Source organism: Rattus norvegicus, chromosome 13 (genome assembly GCF_036323735.1).
Source record: "Rattus norvegicus strain BN/NHsdMcwi chromosome 13, GRCr8, whole genome shotgun sequence".
Classification (NCBI taxonomy): Eukaryota; Metazoa; Chordata; class Mammalia; order Rodentia; family Muridae; genus Rattus; species Rattus norvegicus.
The window spans coordinates 25,805,080-25,832,202 of NC_086031.1; the positions used below are offsets into that span (position 1 = coordinate 25,805,080).

Genomic DNA, 27,123 nt, shown 5'->3' on the forward strand with positions numbered 1-27,123 from the left:
CAATTCTATTCCATTGGTCTATCTGTCTGTCTCTGTACCAATACCATGCAGTTTTTATCACTATTGCTCTGTAATACTGCTTGAGTTCAGGGATAGTGATTCCCCCTGAAGTCCTTTTATTGTTGAGGATAGCTTTAGCTATCCTGGGTTTTTTGTTATTCCAGATGAATTTGCAAATTGTTCTGTCTAACTCTTTGAAGAATTGGATTGGTATTTTGATGGGGATTGCATTGAATCTGTAGATTGCTTTTGGTAAAATGGCCATTTTTACTATATTAATCCTGCCAATCCATGAGCATGGGAGATCTTTCGATCTTCTGAGGTCTTCAATTTCTTTCTTCAGAGTCTTGAAGTTCTTATTGTACAGATCTTTTACTTGCTTGGTTAAAGTCACACCGAGGTACTTTATATTATTTGCGTCTATTATGAAGGGTGTCGTTTCCCTAATTTCTTTCTCGGCTTGTTTCTCTTTTGTGTAGAGGAAGGCTACTGATTTATTTGAGTTAATTTTATACACAGCCACTTTGCTGAAGTTGTTTCTCAGCTCTAGTAGTTCTCTGGTGGAACTTTTGGGGTCACTTAAATATACTATCATAACATCTGCAAATAGTGATATTTTGACTTCTTCTTTTCCGATCTGTATCCCCTTGATCTCCTTTTGTTGTCTGATTGCTCTAGCTAGAAATTCAAGAACTATATTAAATAAGTAGGGAGAGAGTGGGAAGCCTTGTCTAGTCCCTGATTTTAGTGGGATTGCTTCAAGTTTCTCTCCATTTAGTTTAATGTTAGCAACTGGTTTGCTCTATATGGCTTTGACTATGTTTACGTATGGGCCTTGAATTCCTATTCTTTCCAGGACTTTTATCATGAAGGGGTGTTGAATTTTGTCAAATGCTTTCTCAGCATCTAATGAAATGATCATGTGGTTTTGTTCTTCAGTTTGTTTATATAATGGATCACGTTGATGGTTTTCTGTATATTAAACCATCCCTGCATGCCTACTTGATCATGGTGGATGATTGTTTTGATGGGCTCTTGGATTCGGTTTCCCAGAATTTTATTGAGTATTTTTGTGTCGATATTCATAAGGGAAATTGGTCTGAAGTTCTCTTTCTTTGTTGGGTCTTTGTGTGGTTTAGGTATAAGAGTAATTGTGACTTCCTAGAAGGCATTCAGTAGTGCTCCATCTATTTCAATTTTGTGGAATAGTTTGGATAATATTTGTATGAGGGCTTCTATGAAGATCTGATCGATTTCTGCACTAAACCCGTCTGGACCTGGGCTCTTTTTGGTTGGGAGACCTTTAATGACTGTTTCTATTTCCTTAGGAGTTACGGAGTTGTTTAACTGGTTTATCTGTTCTTTATTTAACTTCAGTACCTGGTATCTGTCTAGGAAATTGTTCGTTTCCTGCAGATTTTCAAGTTTTGTTGAATATAGGCTTTTATAGTAAGATCTGATGATTTTTTGAATTTCCTCTGAATCTGTAGTTATGTCTCCCTTTTCATTTCTGATTTTGTTAATTTGGACACACTCTCTGTGTCCTCTCGTTAGTCTGGCTAAGGGTTTATCTATCTTGTTGATTTTCTCAAAGAACCAACTTTTGGTTCTGTTGATTCTTTCTACGGTCCTTTTTGTTTCTACTTGGTTGATTTCAGCTTTGTGTTTGATTATTTCCTGCCTTCTATTCCTCCTGGGTATATTTGCTCTTTTTGTTCTAGAGCTTTTAGGTGTGCTGTCAAGCTGCTGACATATGCTCTTTCCTGTTTCTTTCTGCAGGCACTCAGCGCTATAAATTTTCCTCTTAGCACAGCTTTCATTGTGTCCCATAAGTTTGGGTATGTTTTACCTTCATTTTCATTAAATTCTAAAAAGTCTTTAATTTCTTTCTTTATTTCTTCCTTGACCAGGTTATCATTGCGTAGAGCATTGTTCAATTTCCATGTATATGTGGGCATTCTTCCCTTATTGTTATTGAACACCAGTTTTAGGCTGTGGTGGTCCGATAGCACGCATGGGATTATTTGTATCTTTCTGTACCTGTTGAGGCCCGTTTTTTGACCAATTCTATGGTCAATTTTGGAGAAAGTACCATGAGGAGCTGAGAAGAAGGTATATCCTTTTGTTTTAGGATAGAATGTTCTATAAATATCTGTTAAGTGCATTTGCCTCATGACTTCCCTTAGTCTGTCTACATCTTTGTTTAATTTCTGTTTCCATGATCTGTCCATTGATGAGAGTGGGGTGTTGAAATCTCCTATTATTATTGTGTGAGGTGCAATGTGTGTTTTGAGCTTTAGTAAGGTTTCTTTTACATATGTAGGTGCCCTTGTATTTGGGGCATAGATATTTGGGATTGAGAGTTCATCTTGGTGTATTTTTCCTTTGATGAATATGCAGTGTCCTTCCTTATCTTTTTTGATGAATTTTAGTTGAAAATTGATTTTATTTGATATTAGAATGGCTACTCCAGCTTGCTTCTTCTGACCATTTGCTTGGAAAGTTGTTTTCCAGCCTTTCACTCTGAGGTAGTGTCTGTCTTTGTGTCTGAGGTGTGTTTCCTGTAGGCAGCAGAATGCAGGGTCCTCGTTGCGTATCCAGTTTGCTAATCTATGTCTTTTTATTTGGGAGTTGAGGCCACTGATATTGAGAGATATTAAGGAATAGTGATTATTGCTTCCTGTTATATTCATATTTGGATATGAGGTTATATTTGTGTGCTTTTCTTCTCTTTGTTTTGTTGCCAAGATGATTAGTTTCTCGCTTCTTCTAGGGCATACCTTGCCTCCTTATATTGGGCTTTACCATTTATTATCCTTTGTAGTGCTGGATTTGTAGAAAGATATTGTGTAAATTTGGTTTTGTCATGGAATATCTTGGTTTCTCCATCTATGTTAATTGAGAGTTTTGCAGGATACAGTAACCTGGGCTGGCATTTGTGTTCTCTTAGGGTCTGTATGACTTCTGTCCAGGATCTTCTGGCTTTCATAGTTTCTGGCAAAAAGTCTGGTGTGATTATGATAGGTCTGCCTTTATATGTTACTTGACCTTTTCCCCTTACTGCTTTTAATATTCTTTCTTTATTTTGTGCGTTTGGTGTTTTGACTATTATGTGACAGGAGGTGTTTCTTTTCTCGTCCAATCTATTTGGAGTTCTGTAGGCTTCTTGTATGCCTATGGGTATCTCTTCTTTTAGGTTAGGGAAGTTTTCTTCTATGATTTTGTTGAAGATATTTACTGGTCCGTTAAGCTTGGAGTCTTCACTATCTTCTATACCTATTATCCTTAGGTTTGATTTTCTCATTGAGTCCTGGATTTCCTGCATGTTTTTAACCAGTAGTTTTTTCTGTGTTACATTATCTTTGATAGTTGAGTCAATGATTTCTATGGAATCTTCTGCTCCTGAGATTCTCTCTTCCATCTCTTGTATCCTGTTGGTGAAGTTTGTATCTATAGCTCCTTGTCTTTTCTTTTGATTTTCTATGTCCTGGGTTGTTTCCATGTGTTCTTTCTTGATTGCTTCTATTTCCATTTTTAATTCCTTCAACTGTTTGATTGTGTTTTCCTGGAATTCTTTCAGGGATTTTTGCGATTCTTCTCTGTAGGCTTCTACTTGTTTATTAATGTTTTCCTGTGTCTCTCTAAGGGAGTTCTTTATGTCTTTCTTGAAGTCCTCCAGCATCATTATCAAATATGATTTTAAATCTAGGTCTTGCTTTTCTGGTGTGTTTGGATATTCCGTGTTTGCTTTGGAAGGAGAATTGGGCTCCGATGATGCCATGTAGTCTTGGTTTCTGTTAGTTGTGTTCCTGCGCTTGCCTCTCGCCATCAGATTATCTCTAGTGTTACTTTGTTCTGCTATTTCTGACAGTGGCTAGACTGTCCTATAAGCCTGTGTGTCAGGAGTGCTGTAGACCTGTTTTCCTGTTTTCTTTCAGACAGTTATGGGTATAGAGTGTTCTGCTTTCGGGCATGTCGTTTTTCCTATCTACAGGTCTTCAGCTGTTCCTGTGGGCCTGTGTCTGGAGTTCACCAGGCAGGTCACTTGCAGCAGAAAAGTTGGTCTTACCTGTGGTCCCGTGGCTCAAGTTTGCTCCTGGGGTGTTGAGTATGAGCTCTCCGCGGCGGCAGCAACCAGGAAGATCTGTGCTGCCCTTTCCGGGTGCTTCCGTGCAGCAGGGTTCCAGATGGCATTTGGTGTTTTCCTCTGGTGTCAGAGATGTGTACAGAGTGCAGTCTCTTCTGGTTTCCCAGGCGTGTCTGCCTCTCTGAAGGTTTAGCTCTCCCTCCCATGGGATTTGGGTGCAGAGAACTGTTTATCTGGTAGATCCCTTCAGGTTCTGGCAGTGTCTCAGACGCAGTGGTCCTGCTGCTCTTGGCCCCTCCTCTATGGGAACCCAGAGGCCTTATACAGTTTCCTCTTGGGCCAGGGATGTGGGCAAGGGTGGGCAGTGTTGGTGTTCTCTTCCACTCTGCAGCTTCAGAAGTGCCCACCTGACCAGGCGGTGAGGTCTCTCTCCCACGAGGTTTGGGAGCAGAGAGCCTCTTTTTTCTTTTTAATAGGTTATTTTATTTATTCATATTTCAAATATTATCCCTCTTTTCATTTCCCCTCAGCAACCGCCCATCACAACCCTTCTTCCCCTTTTGGGTATTCTACCACCTAGCCTCCCACTGACACAGGACTTAAGACCATAGCATTCCCACAGGCTGGGGCATCAAGCTTCCACAACATCTAGGGCCTCCCCTCCCACTGATGTCATATAAGGAAGTTCTCTGCTACATATGCAGCTGGAGCCATGGGTCCCTCCATGTGTACTCTTTGGTTGGTGGTTTAATCTCTTGGAGCTCAAGGTGGGTCTCCTTGTTAATATTATTGTTCTTCCTATGGGATTACAAAAACAGCTCTGGTCGTTCAGTGCTTCCCCTAACTCCTCCATTGGGGTCCTTGTGCTTAGTACCATGATTGGCTGCAAGCATTCACATCTGTATTGGTTATGCTCTAGCAGAGCCCCTCAGGGGACAGCTATACCTGGCTCCTGTCAGAAATTCCTTCTTGTCATCAACAAAAAGATGAGGATGGGCAATTCATACTCATCAAAAGCAAAGTGTACAAAGATTAACTCTCTTTTATGAACATCTATGCCCCAAAGGCAAGGCATCTACATTTGTAAAATAAACATTACTAAAGCTCAAAGCCAACACTGAACAACAGAGTAATAGTGAGAGACTTCAGCACCCCACTCTCACCAATGAACAGATCATGGAAACAGAAAATAAACAGAGATACAGGTAAACAAACAGAGATCATGAACCAAATTAACTTAGCATATTTTATAGATCATTTCACCCAAAAAAACAAAAGAATATAATGTCTTTGCAGCATCTTATGGTACTGTCTCCAAAATTGATCACATCACATGTCAAAAATCAAGAATCAATGGATAAATGATGAAATGGATGGTTTTCTAGTAATAAAACAGGTACCAAAGTTAAATCACGATCAAATAACCAATCTAAACAATCCCATAATTCCTAAAGAAAAAGAAGCAGTCTTGACAATCTCACAACAAAAAAAGCAGAGAGAGAAACTTGAAGAAGTCCAACTAAAATCAGGGACTAGATACGGCTGCCCACATTCTCCCTACCTATTGAATATAGTACTTGAAGTCCTAGCCAGAGCAATTAGACAGCAAATAGAGGTCAAAGGGATACAAACTTGAAAAGAAGATGTCAATATATCACCATTTGCAGTTGATATGATAGTATATTTGTTTCCCCCAAAAACTCTTAAACCTAATAAACAACTTCAGCAAAGTAGCTTGATATAAAATTAACTCAAACAATCAGCACCTTTGTCTACTTGTGGGATAAACTGGCTGAAAAGAAATTAGGGAAAGGACATCCTTCACAATAGTCACAAATAATGTAAAATACCTTGGTGTGACTCTAACCAAGCAAGGAAGAGATCTATATAACAAGAACTTCAAGTCTCTGAAGAAAGAAATTGAAGAAGATAGAAAGACCTTTCATGCTCATGAATCAGCAGGATTAACAGCAAAAATTGCCATCTTACCAAAAGCAATCTACAGATACGATGCAATCTCCATCCAATTTTCAATGCAGTTATTCATAGAGATTGAAAGAACAATTCTTAAGTTCATCTGGAATGTATTTTTATTTCTTTGTATGAGGATGGTATGTGTATGTGGTCATGAGGACAGAAGATGATATCAGAATCGCTTGAGTTGAGTTACAGGCAGTTCCTCATATAATTTCTTGATATAGGTATGACGATCAGAATTACGGGGACAGAGGGATTCTGGAACAGCAAAAGAATCTCTTCTTCACTGAATCCTCACTGCACCTCCATTAATAGTTTTCTTAAGGTGCTGAGACCTAATTTTTCAGTTTGATTATGACACAACTTTATTTAAACTAAGAAATTCAATGACATCAAATCTTTGAAATATAATTAAAAAAAACAGTTATTCCCCTTCTCCTATTTCTCTGGGAGTTCAGCATCCTCAGTAATCTGTCACTCTTCAATACACCCAATGCTGTGACAAATTGGGAAACTTACTGCTCCTAAGGTATGGTGCATTAAAGGATTCAGGTGCCAAAATTGTAACTGACAACTCACAGAGACATTTCAAAGTTCTGCCTGAATTGAGCTTTTACAGAGTGGTACTTGGTGTGGGTCACTCTTGTGTTGAGAAGAGAATTTAAATGAAATCACATCTGTCTGTCTAAACTTGTTGTTTATGTAGCTTGGACAAAAACATAATTCATAAAAAGTGATTGTTTTATATTGTGTTTTCATTCCAGTAAAATATAATTACTCAGAGAAAGTCTTAATGAGAATTTAGATTTCAATAAAAAACTAAGTATAAGAGGTATTTGTATTATACTTTCACTACAATAACATCACAACGTTCCTTAAAGCAAAGTAGAAACAAGTATTCAGCTGAGTGTGGTGGTGAAAGTTAACCTTAGCACTGAAAGGGAAGGTAGAGGAGGATCTATGTGAAACTGAGGCTAGTCTAATATTTATGTACAAGCTATTGTTCCAGCTAGTGAGAGCTACATAACAGCTCAACAAAGCAAAGAAACAAAGACTCAGTATTTATGTCTTCATTTTTTCATCATTCTTCCAATTCTGAAAACTCTGAGTCACTTTCCTGCTTGACTTTGTCTGCAAGCATGCCAATATCTCAAATTGTCTTAAGCCCAGAGACATTTGCAGTAGAAGCCTGATGACCATGAGGTAATAATAATTTAGAACTCTTGTTACCAGCTTTTACTTTGTCCTGATGGCTATCTTTAAAATGTTCCACCAAATGTCCCATCATTGAGTTTAACCTTTGGTCACAGCCTCTTATTCTAGATAGAATAGAAACTTGTAGACATATAGGTTTTTGAAGAGTTGGCTGACAACCGCAACAATCAATCCACTTGAACCTGTTCAATAATTTTTAGAACTACCTGTAGAAACAGAACAAACCACATTTTAGCACACTCTCTTAAGTATGAATACCTTTTTTCCCTTGCCCCAGTTAGTTTTCTTCCACTTAAACTTAAACCTGCTGTCAGTTCCCTAATATTGGCAAGGTGTTCAAATGCCTTTCACTCTCAACAAAATTATGCTCATTAAAACTTTTTCTTGTTCTTCCTCATTATTTTTCTTTGAGGTGAATGGAGAGATTTAGTGTGATTGGATATATACAGTTGGACTTCTTGCTTAATACTTCAATTACACTGACACAAAATTGTGAGGAACCATTTTTTCAAAAGGTTCGAAACCTTAGTAATAAATCTAACTGGTATGCAAGGTATAAAGAAAATATAAGCACTAATCATAAAACTGAAACATTATTATGACTAACATTACGTGACATTTTTATGTGACTTGATGTAAATGGGGATGGAGACATACATTAGTTGATAGTCTGCCTAGCATGTAAAAAATCCTAGGCTTTGATATTTCATACTACATATATATTGTGTGGTAGGCAGAATGTATTATTCAGTATTCAGGAAGTCAGGGCAAGGTTTCAGAAATTTAAGACCATTCTCAGCTACAATGGAAATTCAATCTGGCATATGCAATGGTAGCTTGACTATGTCTAAATCAAAATAAAACAAAAGAGAAAATTAAAATATGATCCTGTCAGTCATGGCCAAAAGAACTCCTTTTTGTTTTTTTCTAAATTATCAGACTTATAGCATCTGTTTGCCATGATTTTCCATACGCTTTCTATATTGTCATAATGTAGTGTACAGTGTGATTTCTTAGCCTTCATTTTACACACTACACCTGCATTGTAAAATTGAACTCTATTGTTGGTCTATATAATGCATATGAAGCAGTATGATTTAACAGAAATACAGTAGAAAATCCACTATTTTAATTCTATGATAGTTCTTAGAAATAGTTTAGCCAAAGAACTAAAAGCATTGATAGCTATATATGCAAGTCTTTATTTCTGTGCACTTTATATATTTTCTAAATATATACCCACCCACCTTTCATCTATCTATAATTTATCTATTTATATTTTCTATCAACTTTTGTACCATGCAACTGTCATATATCTGTATATCATACAGATATAAAATCATTGCATGAATCATCAATGTATTTACATTATTATTGAGAAGTATGGTTTTGCTAGTTTCCTTGGATAATGATAAATATGAACTACATTTTTAAATTTGGTAATATGTGAGGCAAATTTGCTGCATCTCTTGTCCAATAATATTCATATATAGAGGAATAAATATTGATTATCAATGCATACATATGCATATATAAATATATACCCTGAATGGGACAGAAAAGATTAAATAATTTCTTAGAGAATAAAAACCGAATTCTCAAATCCAATATAAAGAAATACTAAAAAAATTTTCCTGAATTTTTCATCAAAGAAAAAGAATTAAGTACATGTTTGTCCTGTTGTTTATATCTCTCTAATTATCTGCACATTTCCAGGATATTTATTACTAATATAAATATTTTTATTGATTAATATTTATTCAGACTAGTTTATAAATCATAATAATCCCTGATAACTTTCATAAACTGATCTCATTTGTATATTCAGTCTAGAGAAAAAAAACAGACCACAATAAGGCTCAACCGGACTTACTGGTATATAAATATGTTTTTTATCAACATCTGAGGAGGTCATACTATAAGTAATTCTTTAACAGGCATTGATTCATATACTAACATTTACATTTAATATAAGAAAGCATACATTATACAGCTGATTTACTATATTCTATATTCATACTTCTTCAGAAATTTGTGTAATTTTTTGCTTCTCACTGTTCACTTATATCTATAAAGTATTTATTTCCTGTTAGTTTAGTTATCCAGTCCATATATTATAAGGATATGTTTACTCACCTTTGGGCATTTGTGTAACTTTCTTCTGAATATTAGTCTTTCAGTGGGTTATCAACGTTTAATTTATTTTTCTTTTATTATAATGTCATATATGTGTATCACATTTATATTTTTCTCTGCACTCAACTCCTCATATTTCTGCCATGTGCCTTGACTCTTTCTTAAATTTTTGAATATTTCTTTTATTCTATGGATAGAAAAATATATATCATATATGATGGATATATATATATATATATAATTAAGAAAATACATAAACAGCTCTCTACTCCCAGACCCGGTGAGAGAGAGACCCAACCGCCTGGTCAGGTGGGCACTCCTGAGGCTGCAGAGCGGAAGAGACCACCAACACTGCTCACCCCTGCCCACATCCCTGGCCCAAGAGGAAACTGTATAAGGCCTCTGGGCTCCCGTGGGGGAGGGCCCAGGAGCAGCAGGACACCTGCGTGAGACACCGCCGGAACCTGAAAGAAACAGACCGGATAAACAGTTCTCTGCACCCAAATCCCGTGGGAGGGAGAGCTAAACCTTCAGAGAGGCAGACAAGCCTGGGAAACCAGAAGAGACTGCTCCCTGCACACACATCTCGGACGCCAGAGGAAAAAGCCAAAGACCATCTGGAACCCTGGTGCACTGAAGCTCCCGGAAGGGGCGGCACAGGTCTTCCTGGTTGCTGCCGCTGCAGAGAGCCCCTGGGCAGCACCCCACGGGCGAACCTGAGCCTCAGGACCACAGGTAAGACCAAATTTTCTGCTGCAAGAAAGCTGCCTGGTGAACTCAAGACACAGGCCCACAGGAACAGCTGAAGACCTGTAGAGAGGAAAAACTACACGCCCGAAAGCAGAACACTCTGTCCCCATAACTGACTGAAAGAGAGGAAAACAGGTCTACAGCACTCCTGACACACAGGCTTATAGGACAGTCTAGCCACTGTCAAAATAGCAGAACAAAGTAACACTAGAGATAATCTGATGGCAAGAGGCAAGCGCAGGAAACCAAGCAACAGAAACCAAGACTACGTGCCATCATCGGAGCCCAATTCTCCCACCAAAACAAACATGGAATATCCTAACACACCAGAAAAGCAAGATCTAGTTTCAAAATCATATTTGATCATGATGCTGGAGGACTTCAAGAAAAACATGAACACACTTAGGGAAACACAGGAAAACATTAATAAACAAGTAGAAGCCTACAGAGAGGAATCGCAAAAATCCCTGAAAGAATTCCAGGAAAACACAATCAAACAGTTGAAGGAATTAAAAATGGAAATAGAAGCAATCAAGAAAGAACACAGGGAAACAACCCTGGATATAGAAAACCAAAAGAAGAGACAAGGAGCTGTAGATACAAGCTTCACCAACAGAATACAAGAGATGGAAGAGAGAATCTCAGGAGCAGAAGATTCCATAGAAATCATTGACTCAACTGTCAAAGATAATGTAAAGCGGAAAAAGCTACTGGTCCAAAACATGCAGGAAATCCAGGACTCAATGAGAAGATCAAACCTAAGGATAATAGGTATAGAAGAGAGTGAAGACTCCCAGCTCAAAGGACCAGTAAATATCTTCAACAAAATCATAGAAGAAAACTTCCCTAACCTAAAAAAAAAGATACCCATAGGCATACAAGAAGCCTACAGAACTCCAAATAGATTGGACCAGAAAAGAAACACCTCCCGTCACATAATTGTCAAAACACCAAACGCACAAAATAAAGAAAGAATATTAAAAGCAGTAAGGGAAAAAGGTCAAGTAACATATAAAGGGAGACCTATCAGAATCACACCAGACTTCTCGCCAGAAACTATGAAGGCCAGAAGATCCTGGACTGATGTCATACAGACCCTAAGAGAACACAAATGCCAGCCCAGGTTACTGTATCCAGCAAAACTCTCAATTAACAATGATGGAGAACCAAGATATTCCATAACAAAACCAAATTTACACAATATCTTTCTACAAATCCAGCAATACAAAGGATAATAAATGGTAAAGCCCAACATAAGGAGGCAAGCTATACCCTAGAAGAAGCAAGAAACTAATTGTCTTGGCAACAAAACAAAGAGAATGAAAGCACACAAACATAAGCTCACATCCAAATATGAATAAAAAGGGAAACAATAATCACTATTCCTTAATATCTCTCAATATCAATGGCCTCAACTCCCCAATAAAAAGACATAGATTAACAAACTGGATACGCAACGAGGACCCTGCATTCTGCTGCCTACAGGAAACACACCTCAGAGACAAAGACAGACACTACCTCAGAGTGAAAGGCTGGAAAACAATTTTCCAAGCAAATGGTCAGAAGAAGCAAGCTGGAGTAGCCATTCTAATATCAAATAAAATAAATTTCTAACTAAAAGTCATCAAAAAAATAAGGAAGGACACTTCATATTCATCAAAGGAAAAATCCACCAAGATGAACTCTCAATCCTAAATATCTATGCCCCAAATACAAGGGCACCTACATACGTAAAAGAAACCTTACTAAAGCTCAAATCACACATTACACCTCACACAATAATAGTGGGAGATTTCAACACCCCACTCTCATCAATGGACAGATCATGGAAACAGAAATTAAACAGTGATGTCGACAGACTAAGAGAAGTCATGAGCCAAATGGACTTAACGGATATTTATAGAACATTCTATCCTAAAGCAAAAAGATATACCTTCTTCTCAGCTCCTCATGGTACTTTCTCCAAAATTGACCATAAAATTGGTCAAAAAACGGGCCTAAACAGGTACAGAAAGATAGAAATAATCCCATGCGTGCTAACGGACCACCACGGCCTAAAACTGGTCTTCAATAAAAATAAGGGAAGAATGCCCACATATACGTGGAAATTGAACAATGCTCTACTCAATGATAACCTGGTCAAGGAAGAAATAAAGAAAGAAATTAAAAACTTTTTAGAATTTAATGAAAATGAAGATACAACATACTCAAACTTATGGGACACAATGAAAGCTGTGCTAAGAGGAAAACTCATAGCGCTGAGTGCCTGCAGAAAGAAACAGGAAAGAGCATATGTCAGCAGCTTGACAGCACACCTAAAAGCTCTAGAACAAAAAGAAGCAAATACACCCAGGAGGAGTAGAAGGCAGAAAATAATCAAACTAAGAGCTGAAATCAACCAAGTAGAAACAAAAAGGACCATAGAAAGAATCAACAGAACCAAAAGTTGGTTCTTTGAGAAAATCAACAAGATAGATAAACCCTTAGCCAGACTAATGAGAGGACACAGAGAGTGTGTCCAAATTAACAAAATCAGAAATGAAAAGGGAGACATAACTACAGATTCAGAGGAAATTCAAAAAATCATCAGATCTTACTATAAAAACCTATATTCAACAAAATCTGAAAATCTTCAGGAAATGGACAATTTCCTAGACAGATACCAGGTATCGAAGTTAAATCAGGAACAGATAAACCAGTTAAACAACCCCATATCTCCTAAGGAAATAGAAGCAGTCATTAAAGGTCTCCCAACCAAAAAGAGCCCAGGTACAGACGGGTTTAGTGCAGAATTCTATCAAACCTTCATAGAAGACCTCATACCAATATTATCCAAACTATTCCACAAAATTGAAACAGATGGAGCCCTACCGAATTCCTTCTACGAAGCCACAATTACTCTTATACCTAAACCACACAAAGACACAAAAAAGAAAGAGAACTTCAGACCAATTTCCCTTATGAATATCGACGCAAAAATACTCAATAAAATTCTGGCAAACCGAATTCAAGAGCACATCAAAACAATCATCCGCCATGATCAAGTAGGCTTCATCCCAGGCATGCAGGGATGGTTTAATATACGGAAAACCATCAACGTGATCCATTATATAAACAAACTGAAAGAACAGAACCACATGATCATTTCAATAGATGCTGAGAAAGCATTTGACAAAATTCAACACCCCTTCATGATAAAAGTCCTGGAAAGAATAGGAATTCAAGGCCCATACCTAAACATAGTATAAGCCATATACAGCAAACCAGTTGCTAACATTAAACTAAATGGAGAGAAACTTGAAGCAATCCCACTAAAATCAGGGACTAGACAAGGCTGCCCACTCTCTCCCTACTTATTCAATATAGTTCTTGAAGTTCTAGCCAGAGCAATCAGACAACAAAAGGAGATCAAAGGGATACAGATCGGAAAAGAAGAGGTCAAAATATCACTATTTGCAGATGACATGATAGTATATTTAAGTGATCCCAAAAGTTCCACCAGAGAACTACTAAAGCTGATAAACAACTTCAGCAAAGTGGCTGGGTATAAAATTAACTCAAATAAATCAGTTGCCTTCCTCTATACAAAAGAGAAACAAGTCAAGAAAGAAATTAGGGAAATGACACCCTTCATAATAGACCCAAATAATATAAAGTACCTCGGTGTGACTTGAACCAAGCAAGTAAAAGATCTGTATAATAAGAACTTCAAGACACTGAGGAAAGAAATTGAAGAAGACCTCAGAAGATGGAAAGATCTCCCATGCTCATGGATTGGCAGGATTAATATAGTAAAAATGGCCATTTTACCAAAAGCAATCTACAGATTCAATGCAATCCCCATCAAAATACCAATCCAATTCTTCAAAGAGTTAGACAGAACAATTTGCAAATTCATCTGGAATAACAAAAAACCAAGGATAGCTAAAGCTATCCTCAACAATAAAAGGACTTCAGGGGGAATCACTATCCCTGAACTCAAGCAGTATTACAGAGCAATAGTGATAAAAACTGCATGGTATTGGTACAGAGACAGACAGATAGACCAATGGAATAGAATTGAAGACCCAGAAATGAACCCACACACCTATGGTCACTTGATTTTTGACAAAGGAGCCAAAACCATCCAATGGAAAAAAGATAGCATTTTCAGCAAATGGTGCTGGTTCAACTGGAGGGCAACATGTAGAAGAATGCAGATCGATCCATGCTTATCACCCTGTACAAAGCTTAAGTCCAAGTGGATCAAGGACCTCCACATCAAACCAGACACACTCAAACTAATAGAAGAAAAACTAGGGCAGCAACTCAAACACATGGGCACTGGAAAAAATTTCCTGAACAAAACACCAATGGCTTATGCTCTAAGATCAAGAATCGACAAATGGGATCTCATAAAACTGCAAAGCTTCTGTAAGGCAAAGGACACTGTGGTTAGGACAAAACGGCAACCAACAGATTGGGAAAAGATCTTTACCAATCCTACAACAGATAGAGGCCTTATATCCAAAATATACAAAGAACTCAAGAAGTTAGACCGCAGGGAAACAAATAACCCTATTAAAAATGGGGCTCAGAGCTAAACAAAGAATTCACAGCTGAGGAATCCCGAATGGCTGAGAAACACCTAAAGAAATGTTCAACACATTTAGTCATAAGGGAAATGCAAATCAAAACAACCCTGAGATTTCACCTCACACCAGTGCAATTGGCTAAGATCAAAAACTCAGGTGACAGCAGATGCTGGCGAGGATGGGGAGAAAGAGGAACACTCCTCCATTATTGGTGGGATTGCAGACTGGTAAAACCATTCTGGAAATCAGTCTGGAGGTTCCTCAGAAAATTGGACATTGAACTGCCTGAGGATCCAGCTATACCTCTCTTGGGCATATACCCAAAAGATGCCTCAACATATAAAAGAGACACGTGCTCCACTATGTTCATCGCAGCCTTATTTATAATAGCCAGAAAATGGAAAGAACCCAGATGCCTTTCAACAGAGGAATGGATACAGAAAATGTGGTACATCTACACAATGGAATATTACTCAGCTCTCAAAAACAACGAGTTTATGAAATTCGTAGGCAAATGGTTGGAACTGGAAAATATCATCCTTGAGTGAGCTAACCCAATCACAGAAAGACATACATGGTATGCACTCATTGATAAGTGGCTATTAGCCCAAATGCTTGAATTACCCTAGATCCCTAGAACAAATGAAACTCAAGACTGATGATCAAAATGTGAATGCTTCACTCCTTCTTTAAATGAGGAAAAAGAATACCCTTGGCAGGGAAGGGAGAGGCAAAGATTAAAACAGAGACTGAAGGAACACCCATTCAGAGCCTGCCCCACATGTGGCCCATACATATATGCCACCCAATTAGACAAGATGGATGAAGCAAAGAAGTGCAGACCGACAGGAGCCGGATGTAGATCTCTCCTGAGAGACACAGCCAGAATACAGCAAATACAGAGGCGAATGCCAGCAGCAAACCACTGAACTGAGAATAGGTCCCCTATTGAAGGAATCAGAGAAAGAACTGGAAGAGCTTGAAGGGGCTCGAGACCCCAAAAGTACAACAATGCCAAGCAACCAGAGCTTCCAGGGACTAAGCCACTACCTAAAGACTATACATGGACTGACCCTGGACTCTGACCCCATAGGTAGCAATGAATATCCTAGTAAGAGCACCAGTGGAAGGGGAAGCCCTGGGTCCTGCTAAGACTGAACCCCCAGTGAACTAGTCTATGGGGGGAGGGTGGCAATGGGGGGAGGGTTGGGAGGGGAACACCCATATGGAAGGGGAGGGGGGAGGGGGATGTTTGCCCGGAAACCGGGAAAGGGAATAACACTCGAAATGTATATAAGAAATACTCAAGTTAATAAAAAAAAAAAAGAAAATACATAAACAAATAGATCTGTAGACAGACAGACAGACAGAAGCTACGGAGTCAATTTGACATTGTTTTTATGCACATGGGTTTAGGGCTTAACACATGGCAGTAGAAAAAGTTTCAGGGGCTTTTTTTTTTTTCTATGAATTTGGTATTTGAAAAAATGCTAAAATTTCTAATAAAAGCTTCAGAAATTATTTGTTCTGACCATTATTTAGATACATACATACATATATATATATATATATATATATATATATATATATATGACAGGTTTATAAACTGCAATAATTCCTAATGTATTTCAATGTCTTTTGTTTCCATTTTTTTAACCCTTTGTTTTCTCTCTTTTTCCATTTTAGTAATGGTGATTGAAGTCAGGGTCTTGTGTATGCTAGGTAAACTATGTGCACTTAAGCTCAACCAGAATTTCCAAATATTCTCTGTTATAGTCATTAATAACTTAGTTTCTTTGATAATTAGTTCTGCCATTCATGATTGGATCATGATTATTCTTCTGATAAATTGAATTTCCCAAAAAAGATTTGCATCAATACAAAAATAATATACTGAAATGTATCGATTTTTAGAACTAATTGAAGCTTACTCTGTATCTTAGCAAAATTCATTTTTTAAAAATATCTTAAATGATGTTAAAGCAAATTGTGTCTGATCATTGGGGGCAATGTTTGACACATGTCAGTAACATCATGTGTGCTGATTTTAGCTTTCTGCTGTTTATCCCAATGTGTATTATGTGAGTTTAGGAGATATTATTTCTCAGTATTTTGTATAAAAATGCTAAAAATATGTTTGACAATTGTCTTCATTGTTAGTACCAAATATGTCATGATTTTGAGAATGATTATTTCTTCCCTTATCTATTAGAATAATAAATGATAATAACACCATTTAGCTCAGTTTCATGTAGTGACGTCATTGATGAAATTCATTATTTACCTTTTGGTCTTTTCTGTACTTTCAAAGAATAAATTTTCTATAATTTTATTATTTAACATTTTGTGGATTGGAGAGTTTTAACCAAATTTGTTTCAATATAATTTCTGATAGATTTATCATTCGATTAATTTTAACAAAGAAAACAATATTAAACATAATTATACTCTTAAGAACTCTGTGTGTGTGTGTGTGTGTGTGTGTGTGTGTGACCACAAAAGCTAGAAGATGACATGGGGGGGGCATCTGAAGCTAGAGTTACAGGTGCCTGTGAGACACGTGATAGTGTTGGTTTAACTGAACATGTATGTGTTCTCTGCAAGACGGCATGTATATTTTAATGAGTGAGCTACCTCCACAGTCTCCTAATTAAGGTAATATTTCTTATAACATTTTTATTTATTTATTTTATTATTGGATATTTTTATTTACATTTCAAATGTTATTCCCTTTCCCAGTTTTCTGGCCATAAGCCCCTATCTCATCCTCCTCTCCTTCTTCTATAAGGATGCTCCCCCTCCCCAAACATCCCTTCTTCCTGCCTACCCACCTTGACTTTTTCCTACACTGAGAAGTCCAGTTTTGGCAGGACCAAGGGCTTCTCCCACCATTGGTGCCCAACAAGGTCATCCTCTGCTAAATATGGAACTGGAACCATGGGTCAGTCCATGTGTACTCTTTGGGTAGTGGTTGAGGACCTAGGAGCTCTGGTTGGTTGAAATTGTTGTTCTTATGGGGTTGCAAGTTCCTTCAGCTCTTTCAGTCCTTTCTCTAATTCCTCCAACAGTGATCCCGTTCTCAGTTCAATGGTTTGCTGCTAGCATTCGCCTCTGTATTTGACATGCTCTGACTGAGCCTCTCAGGAGACAGTTATATAATGCTCCTGTCAGTCTGCACTTCTTGACTTCATCAATATTATCTAGTTTTGGTGGCTGTATATATATGGCCTGTATCTCCAGGTAGGGGAGGCCCTGAATGTCCATACCTTCTGTCTCTGCTCCAAACTTTGTCTCCATATCCCCTTCTATGAATATTTTTGTTTCCCTTTTTAAAAACGACTGAGGCATTCAACTTTGATTGTCCTTCTTGAACTTATAATTTTTGAGGTCAAAATATAATTACATAGTTTAATTGTTCCCTTTACTCTTTGTAAATACAACTGTGTAACTTTCATTGCTTTCTTTCATACTATATTGTTTTGTCATTTGTTCTTATATATAAATAAATATATTTCTAAACACTCAAAACACAACATTTTCAGTCCTTATATTATTATTTGTATGTGTGTTATCAGTGCTAATTTTTTGGTATTGGATGACCAATTCATTTGCTCTTGCTTGGATAGACTATTTTTACACTCCAAGCATTCATTAGTTACTTATAGTTCTTTCTGTAGGATTAAAACCTTTTGTGATTTCCCCATCTGACAAATATTTCGTGGTAGGTCTATCAGTACTGTAGTGTCACATATGCATTGACAATAATTATTCTGAAAAGTTATTTAACAACTTATTTAACAAGGAGGTTGTACCTGCCGAAGGAACAATAGTCAGCAACCCAGGATTAGTGAAGTCGTGGATCATTTAAGAGAATCTACAACCACGATTTTATTATTCTAGCATAGTTTCTCAATACATTCTAAATATTTCTCTGTATACCAATAGGTAAGTATGGTCTGTGTACCTCATCAGGGAAACTTCTCATTTTAATATAATGAAACCATTACAGAAAAATATGATCAGAGATGTGGAGGTATTATATACCCATAAAATAACATCTCCATTTAAGTCTCCAGAAACATAGCAGAAGAGGAAAACAGAGGTCCTAGGACCATGTTGGTGTTTGGTTAGCTATTTCATTCTTCTTCTTCCATAGTTATGCTCTCAAGGATACATAGATACATTATGTCACAGATTAGTTAGTTACAGGGGTATTTTTTTGTATTTATCCTACACATTAAATTTAAATATTTAGCACATTCTTGAGATTTTATTTTTATACAAATTAATCCCATTTTAAAAGTACTTTTCTGTTTAAACTAAAATATCTAAACTTAAAATTTGCATGTTCTAATTCTTATAAGAACAGGATTGATATTTTACATATACAATAGTGACTAGAAATGTAAATATAACTTTTATTTGCTCAGTAAAGGGGATGAGATAAGAGTTTGATCCAATCATTATGAATACATGTCTTGGTTTGTGCCCAGAGTATTATTTTCTTTTTTCTGTTTATTTTTATTGAAATGCCTAGGCCTGGAACCTTGCAGCTTCCCTATAATATCCCACCCTACATTCATTAACATAGGCCTATAATGTTTCAGGTTTTTTGACTTACTGATTAATAAACTCACCCTTTCTTTTTCTGAAATCTCACTGGCTGTTTCATCTCAAGTCTTGTCATTCAAAGGCCTCTCTAAGCTGACTGATTCAAACTGGTTTCTCTTATCTTCTCTCTGTTTTAATATTCTGGCTTCTTCTTCTTCTTCTTCTCTACCTTCAAATGACTCTGCTGACCTGCACAGAACTGCATGATCTGGACAAACTGAATTGCACTCTAGTGCACTGTATGGCTCTCTGTCTCTCTGTCTCTCTGTCTGTCTGTTTCTGTCTCTCTCTGTCTCTCTGTCTCTGTCTCTCTGTCTCCCTCTCTGTGTCTCTGTCTCTGTCTCTGTCTCTCTCTCTCTCTCTCTCTCTCTCTCTCTCTCTCTCTCTCTCTCCCCCCCTCTCTCCTCCCAAGAAGACTCTTTCTGGTCTGTTCTGTTCTCACGAGAATTTGATTTATTTGATCTCTGACTCATCCTTGCAAGTTTTGCTCTCATTTGTCATTCTGTATGCCACTTCACTAGATGTCGCTTTCAGCCATGGCTGTTTCCTTCCACGAAGTAATTTTTCTCCTTCATTGTGAGGGATTAAAGGTGTGTGTTAAGGATGTGTCTGTATTCAAGCCAGATCATCCTGTAATATAAGGTGTGTCTGGATTCTAGCTGCATCATATAGATCTAGACCGTCTTTGGATATGTCACCTTGCCAGAAGAGCAATGTTTCTGGTTTAAAATTTATCTACGTGTGACCTTCTTAGAGGGTGGTCCTGTGAAGAAAACATTGTACTGAATTTATCAATTGCTATAGTTTCACCTTTACTTTCCCAAGAATATTATATTATGTTAGAGAATTTTTCTTCATCCTTTAAAAGTGCAGTATGCCATTTTTTATATGTGAATAGTGTCGTTTTTCAGATGCTTTAGTTATTCTTTCCATTAATATTTATACTCCAACCTGGGAGTCATTCAAAATCCTGGCTATTTTGTTCTAATTTTATTAAAATATTCCTCAGTAGGTATTTCCTTTTCTGATACTACTTTGACTTTAATACATTTTTCTACCTGTTTGGGTTTGTATTACAGATCATCTCAATATTTACTGCTCAAATTAATACAAATTAATAACTATTACGTGTTGCCTGTCAATAGGTTGATTACAATGAAATACAGATATTTTATAGCAGTATTACCTAGGACTTCTGACTTTAATTCACCTAAATAGGAAGTACAGATTCTACTCCAGTAAGACATCTAATAGCTCAGCTGTTCACAAGTAAGAAGTCTCTTTCTCCTCTGTGAATTCCTTTTCTACCCATGATTAATTGGCTCCCAATGTGCCTTTCCAGGTGGATAGCATGGATTCTTTCATGGTCTTGAAAGACCCCAGCTTAGCAGCAGTAACGCCATTTTGCAAGGCTGTACTTAAGATGACTGGTTCAGGGAAAGGTTAGAACACTGAGTATACAGCGGCTGCCAAGCAGGAGATGTTTGGTTGAAGGCCTGGCAACAGGATGACTGGGGTTGAGCACCTGACAATAAGAAAAAGCCCCGGGAGAGGTCCCACACCCTGGTGGGGGGCCGAGTCAGTTGTTATGTTTCAAGAAGGTAGCTTGGAAACTTGCCCCCAGGCTAAACTCTTGGGGGGCCGAGTCAGCCGTTATGTTTCAGGAAGGTAGCTAGGAAACTTGCCCCCGGGCTGAACCCTTTGGGGGCCGAGTCAGCCGTTATGTTTCAGGAAGGTAGCTAAGAAACATTAGAATCCACCAATGATATCCCTGTAACCATGCATCTGCTTCTGTATGCTTGCTTCTGCTCCCCAAAATCCTATAAAAGCCCATCCTTGGTTCCGTGGGGCGCGCCAGTCCCCCGAGTGACTGAAGCGCCCGCAGGTGCCTGTGCCTGTGTATCCCGACAATAAACCAAATCCTCTTGCTGATTGCATCCTGTGGTGTCTCGGTCTGGTCTTTGGAGTTAGAGGGTCTCCATCCCGAGGGAAAGTTCTCCCTGAGAGCTTTTCATTTGGTGCATTGGCCGGGAAAGGAGATCCTCCACCCAGGGACCACCGACCACCCACTGGGAGGTAAGCCGGCCGGCATCTGTCTGTCTGTCTGATTTTGTCTCGTTCTGCCTTATTCTGTCTGTTCTGTGAGCGCTCAGCCAGGTTCTGTGAGCGCTCAGCCAGGTCTGTTCTGTGAGCGCTCAGCCAGGTTGTTTGGAATTTGGGCGGGACGAAGAAGGAGCTGACGAGCTCGGACTTCTCGCCCCGCAGCCCTGGAAGACGTTCCAAGGGTGTTGGGGCCCGACTTTTCGGGGCCCAATCTGGGAGAGGAGAAAGATCCGGACTAACGGCACCTCTGTCTGTATTTTTGGCTTTCAGAGGGCCCCGGACCTTTGCCACCTCTATCTGAGAAAGATCCGGACTAACGGCACTCTGTCTGTATTTTTGGCTTTCAGAGGGCCCCGGACCTTTGCCACCTCCATCTGACTTTTTGCTTTCAGTTTGGTACCAAAAGCCGTGCAGCACGCCTGTCTGTTGTTTGTTTGACTGTTGGTGTTGTTTGTTTTCTCTGTGTTCTAATCTTCCTTAGAACTAACATGGGACAGTCCCTAACAATGCCCCTAAGTCTCACTCTTGATCATTGAGAAGACGTCCACGACCGGGCACACAACCAGTCCGTCGAGGTTAAAAAAAAAAAAAAAAGGCTGTATGACAGACTCTCTGCACATCTGAGTGGCCCACTTTCGGAGCGGGATGGCCAGTAAATGGCACATTTAATAAGATCATTATTTTACAGGTTAAAGATCGGGTCGTCCACGGACATCCTGACCAGGTTTCTTATATTATCACTTGAGAGAGTCTCGCCTTAATCCCCCCCCCCCCCCGGGCGGAACCCTTCGTGGACCCGAATTGGCCTCCCCTCAACCCCCAGCCTGTCCCCTCGGCCCCGCCCGGTCTGCCGGCCACGTCTTCCTCTCTCTACCTTTGTGAAATCAGAGCCTTCTAAGAAACCTGTCCTCCCGGCAGACCCAAACTCCCCTCTCATAGATCTTCTCTCTGACAGGCCCGGCTAAAACGGAGGAGGCAGAGCCGCAGGCCAGATCAGTTGCCGGGCCACAGTCTGATAAGGGTTTCTCCCCTGTCGCAGGGAGATTGCGCAATAAGCTCGAGGTGATGCCAGATACAACCTCCCAGGCTTTCCCACTTAGACAGGGAACCGGTGGCCAGACCCAATACTGGCCGTTTTCAGCAGCTGACATTTACAATTAGAAACAAAACAACCCTTCTTTCTCCAGAGACCCGGTGGCACTCACCGACCTAATAGAATCTGTTTTACTTACTCACCAGCCTATTAAGGATGACTGCCAACAGCTCTTACAGGCCCTCTTAACCTCAGAAAAAAAAAAAAAAAAAACAAAAAAAAAAACAAAGAGCGTTCCTAGAGGCCAGAAAGCATGTTCTGGGAGATGATGGGCGTCCCACCCAGCTGCCTGAGGACCAAACTGGGATTTTAATACAGCTGAAGGTAAGGGACACCTACGCCTTTATCGCCAGTTGCTTCTAGCGGGTCTCCGAGGGGCTATACGACGCCCTACTAATTTGGCTCAGGTAAAACAGGTATTACAGGAAGCAGGGGAAACTCCCTCCGCCTTTCTAGAGAGACTTAAGGAGGCCTACCGTATGTACACTCCCTATGACCCAGATGACCCAGGACAAATGACGAGTGTCTCTATGTCCTTCATCTGGCAGGCTGCTCCAGATATCAGGACTAAGTTACAGAGGTTAAAAAATTTGCAGGGCTATACATTACAGGATTTACTTAAAGAAGCTGAAAAGATTTTTAATAAGAGAGAAAATTGAGTCGAATCTTGGCCGCCGTAGTTCAGGGCCAAGAAAGGAAGGGAGATAGGGGGGAGCTCGAAAGGGGCTGAAGCTGGATAAAGATCAATGTGCCTATTACAAAGAGAAAGGGCACTGGGCCAGAGAGTGCCCCAAGAAGCCTGGCGGACCCCGAAAGCCTCGACCACGAACCTCCCTCTTGGCTCTAGATAAAGATTAGGGAGGTCAGGGCCAGGAGCCCCCCCTGAGCCCAGGGTAACGCTTAAAGTTGGGGGGCAGCCGGTTGCTTTCCTGATAGACACAGGAGCCCAGCATTCAGTCCTCACTCAAGCTTCAGGACAACTCAGCGACCGGACGGCCTGGGTACAAGGAGCTACTGGTGAAAAACAATACCGATGGACTACGGACCGCCGGGTTCAGCTGGCTACTGGTAAGGTGACCCATTCCTTCTTACATGTTCCGGACTGCCCGTACCCTCTGCTGGGCCGTGACCTGCTCACCAAACTAAAAGCACAAATTCATTTTGAGGAAGGAGGGGCCCAAATAACTGGCCCCCATGGAACTCCCCTTCAAGTTCTAACCCTATGAACTGGGACAGGACACTGGCTTGGACAGAGACTGGTGGGATGGGGTTGGCGCTCCAACAGCCCCCCTTAATTACAACTCCAGTCTCCATAAAACAATACCCCCTGTCCCATGAAGCTTATCAAGGTATAAGGCCTCACATTACGAGGCTTCTAGATCAAGGCATCCTAGTCCCCTGCCGGTCGCCTTGGAATACGCCTCTTCTGCCTGTTAAGAAACCCAGCACTGGAGATTATAGGCCAGTACAAGACTTGAGAGAGGTCAACAAGAGGGTAGAAGATATTCATCCGACTGTTCCAAACCCTTACAATTTGCTCCTGACTTTAGGGTTCAACATCCCACCCTCATACTCCTGCAAACCTTTTGAACTGTTCATCGATGAGAAACAGGGGTATGCTAAAGGGGTCCTAACACAAAGGTTGGGACCCTGGAAACGCCCTGTGGCCTACCTGTCTTAGAAATTGGACCCTGTGGCCTCCGGCTGGCCACCGTGCCTAAAGATGGTGGCTGCTATTGCTGTCCTGATCAAGGACGCTAGAAAATTGACTTTGGGACAGCCACTCACCATCCTAGCACCCCACACAGTGGAGGCCTTGGTAAAGCAGCCCCCAGACCGCTGGCTCTCTAATTCTCACACCAAGCCTTGTTACTGGATGCAGAACGGGTTCAGTTTGGGCCTGTAGTTGCCCTCAATCCTGCCACCTTGCTTCCTCTACCAGAGGAGGCAGAACAGCATGACTGCCTACAAATCCTCACAGAAGTACATGGAACCAGGCCGGACCTATCGGACCAGCCTCTTCAGAATGCTGACCACACATGGTACATAGATGGCAACAGCTTCTTGGCAGAGGGAGAGCAAAAGGCTGGAGCTGCGGTCACTACGGAAGACAAAGTGATTTGGGCGAAAGCCCTGCCTGCTGGTACCTCCGCACAACGGGCTGAACTCATCGCCTTGACTCAGGCGCTCAAGATGACAAAAGGTAAGAGGCTAAATATATATATACAGACAGCCGTTATGCCTTTGCCACGGCACACATCCACGGGGAGATCTACCGGAGGCGGGGGCTGCTCACATCTGAGGGTAAAGATATGGCTAAAATTCTGGCCCTCTTAGAAGCCCTATTCTTGCCCAAAAGACTGAGTACATTGTCCAGGACACCAAAAAGGGCACAACCCTGAGACACGAGGAAACCGGCTGGCCGATGCCACGGCGCGAGAAGCGGCCATGAACAAACAAATCTTGCCCTTAAATAGCCCAGACCAACCCACGCCCCCACCAGTGGGACAAACCAGTTGGGTTTATGCCCATGAGGACATAGAGCTCCTAAAAATGGGGGCCATCTACCACCCTCAACTAAAACAGTGGGTCTACAAAGGACTTTTGAATTGATCTCCTTTTTACATAAATTAACCCATTTGGGGTTTAAGAAGATGACTAGATCGAGAAGAGATAAATCTGTGTTTTTTTAAATTGGGACAAAGCGATACAAAAGGTGACTGAGAGTTACAAAGCGTGCGCTCAGGTTAACCCGGAAAGGACCATGATTGGACAAGGAGTTCGTCCTAGGGGACACCGTCCCGACATCCATTGGGAAATTGATTTTACTGAAATTAAACCAGGTATATATGGATACAAGTATCTCCTAGTGTTTGTAGACACCTTCTCAGGATGGGTCAAAGCCTTCCCCACGAAGCACGAGACTACAAAAATGGTCACCAAAAAGCTCCTCGAGGAAATCTTTCCCAGGTATGACATGTCTCAAGCGTTGAGGTCGGACAACGGGCCCGCTTTCGTCTCCCAAGTAAGTCAGTTGGTGGCCAAATTGCTAGAGATTGATTGAAAATTACATTGTGCCTATAGACCCCAGAGTTCAGGTCAGGTAGAATACATGAATAGAACAATTAAGGAGACTTTATCCAAACTTACGCTTACAACTGGCTCAAAGGATTGGGTGGCCCTCCTTCCCCTAGTTCTATATCGGGCCCGGAATACCCCGGGCCCCCATGGTCTAACTCCTTTTAAAATAATGTATAGAACATCACCCCCATTTGTCCATTTCTTTGATTCAAACATTGCTGATTTTGCTGACAGCCCTTCTCTGAGGGCCCATTTACAGGCCCTACAGATTGTGCAGAGAGACGTCTGGAGACCTTTGGCCGCTGCTTACCAGGACAAGCTTGAACATCCGGTGGTGCTACACCCGTTCCAGATTGGAGATACCGTGTGGGTACACAGACACCAGACCAAGAATCTCGAGCCACAGTGGAAAGGACCCTACACCGTCCTCCTGACTACCCCGACCGCCCTAAAGGTAGACGGAGTCTCGGCTTAGATCCACACACCACACGTCAAGGCAGTCCAGTCTGAGGAATTGACTAATCACAACACTACACCCCAGACATGGAGAGTTCAGCGCACTCCAAACCCCTTAAAGTTAAAACTCCTACGTGGCTCCTCCTAGCCCTTTTGTGGCCTAGAGTCAGTGGGGAAATAAGCCCCCACCAGACAGAAATTTCTTGACCAAGTCGAGTGAAAGATTTCACTCAAAGTTAACAAAAAAAAATGGGGGAATGAAAGACCCCAGCTTAGCAGCAGTAACGCCATTTTGCAAGGCTGTACTTAAGATGACTGGTTCAGGGAAAGGTTAGAACACTGAGTATACAGCGGCTGCCAAGCAGGAGATGTTTGGTTGAAGGCCTGGCAACAGGATGACTGGGGTTGAGCACCTGACAATAAGAAAAAGCCCCGGGAGAGGTCCCACACCCTGGTGGGGGGCCGAGTCAGTTGTTATGTTTCAAGAAGGTAGCTTGGAAACTTGCCCCCAGGCTAAACTCTTGGGGGGCCGAGTCAGCCGTTATGTTTCAGGAAGGTAGCTAGGAAACTTGCCCCCGGGCTGAACCCTTTGGGGGCCGAGTCAGCCGTTATGTTTCAGGAAGGTAGCTAAGAAACATTAGAATCCACCAATGATATCCCTGTAACCATGCATCTGCTTCTGTATGCTTGCTTCTGCTCCCCAAAATCCTATAAAAGCCCATCCTTGGTTCCGTGGGGCGCGCCAGTCCCCCGAGTGACTGAAGCGCCCGCAGGTGCCTGTGCCTGTGTATCCCGACAATAAACCAAATCCTCTTGCTGATTGCATCCTGTGGTGTCTCGGTCTGGTCTTTGGAGTTAGAGGGTCTCCATCCCGAGGGAAAGTTCTCCCTGAGAGCTTTTCAGTCTCTCATTTATCATTTCATAATGCTGTGAAGAGCTCAATCTCTAAGAATCCTATGACATTTTAGGATATGTCTCATTACTGCCCCCCCACCCCCGTTATATTCTGAGGCATTAGGAATGGCACTACTATAGCTCAC

At 40.5% G+C, this 27,123-nt stretch overlaps 1 protein-coding gene and 1 long non-coding RNA gene across 2 annotated transcripts; one reads left to right on the forward strand and one right to left on the reverse strand.

Annotated features, from left to right (window-relative positions):
* Positions 1-20,770: 20,770 nt before the first annotated feature.
* On the reverse strand, positions 20,771-21,851 carry LOC134481476 (uncharacterized). The gene is made up of 2 exons (XM_063272667.1): positions 21,813-21,851; positions 20,771-21,735 (listed from the first exon to the last, which is right to left on the reverse strand). Exons 1-2 carry the CDS (start codon positions 21,825-21,827, stop codon positions 21,100-21,102), a joined length of 651 nt encoding a protein of 216 aa, XP_063128737.1. The 5' UTR covers positions 21,828-21,851; the 3' UTR covers positions 20,771-21,099.
* LOC134481477 (uncharacterized) lies at positions 21,783-26,998 on the forward strand. Its single transcript, XR_010056979.1, has 2 exons — positions 21,783-22,870; positions 25,862-26,998. It is a non-coding gene; the product is annotated as an uncharacterized LOC134481477 (long non-coding RNA).
* Positions 26,999-27,123: the final 125 nt, after the last annotated feature.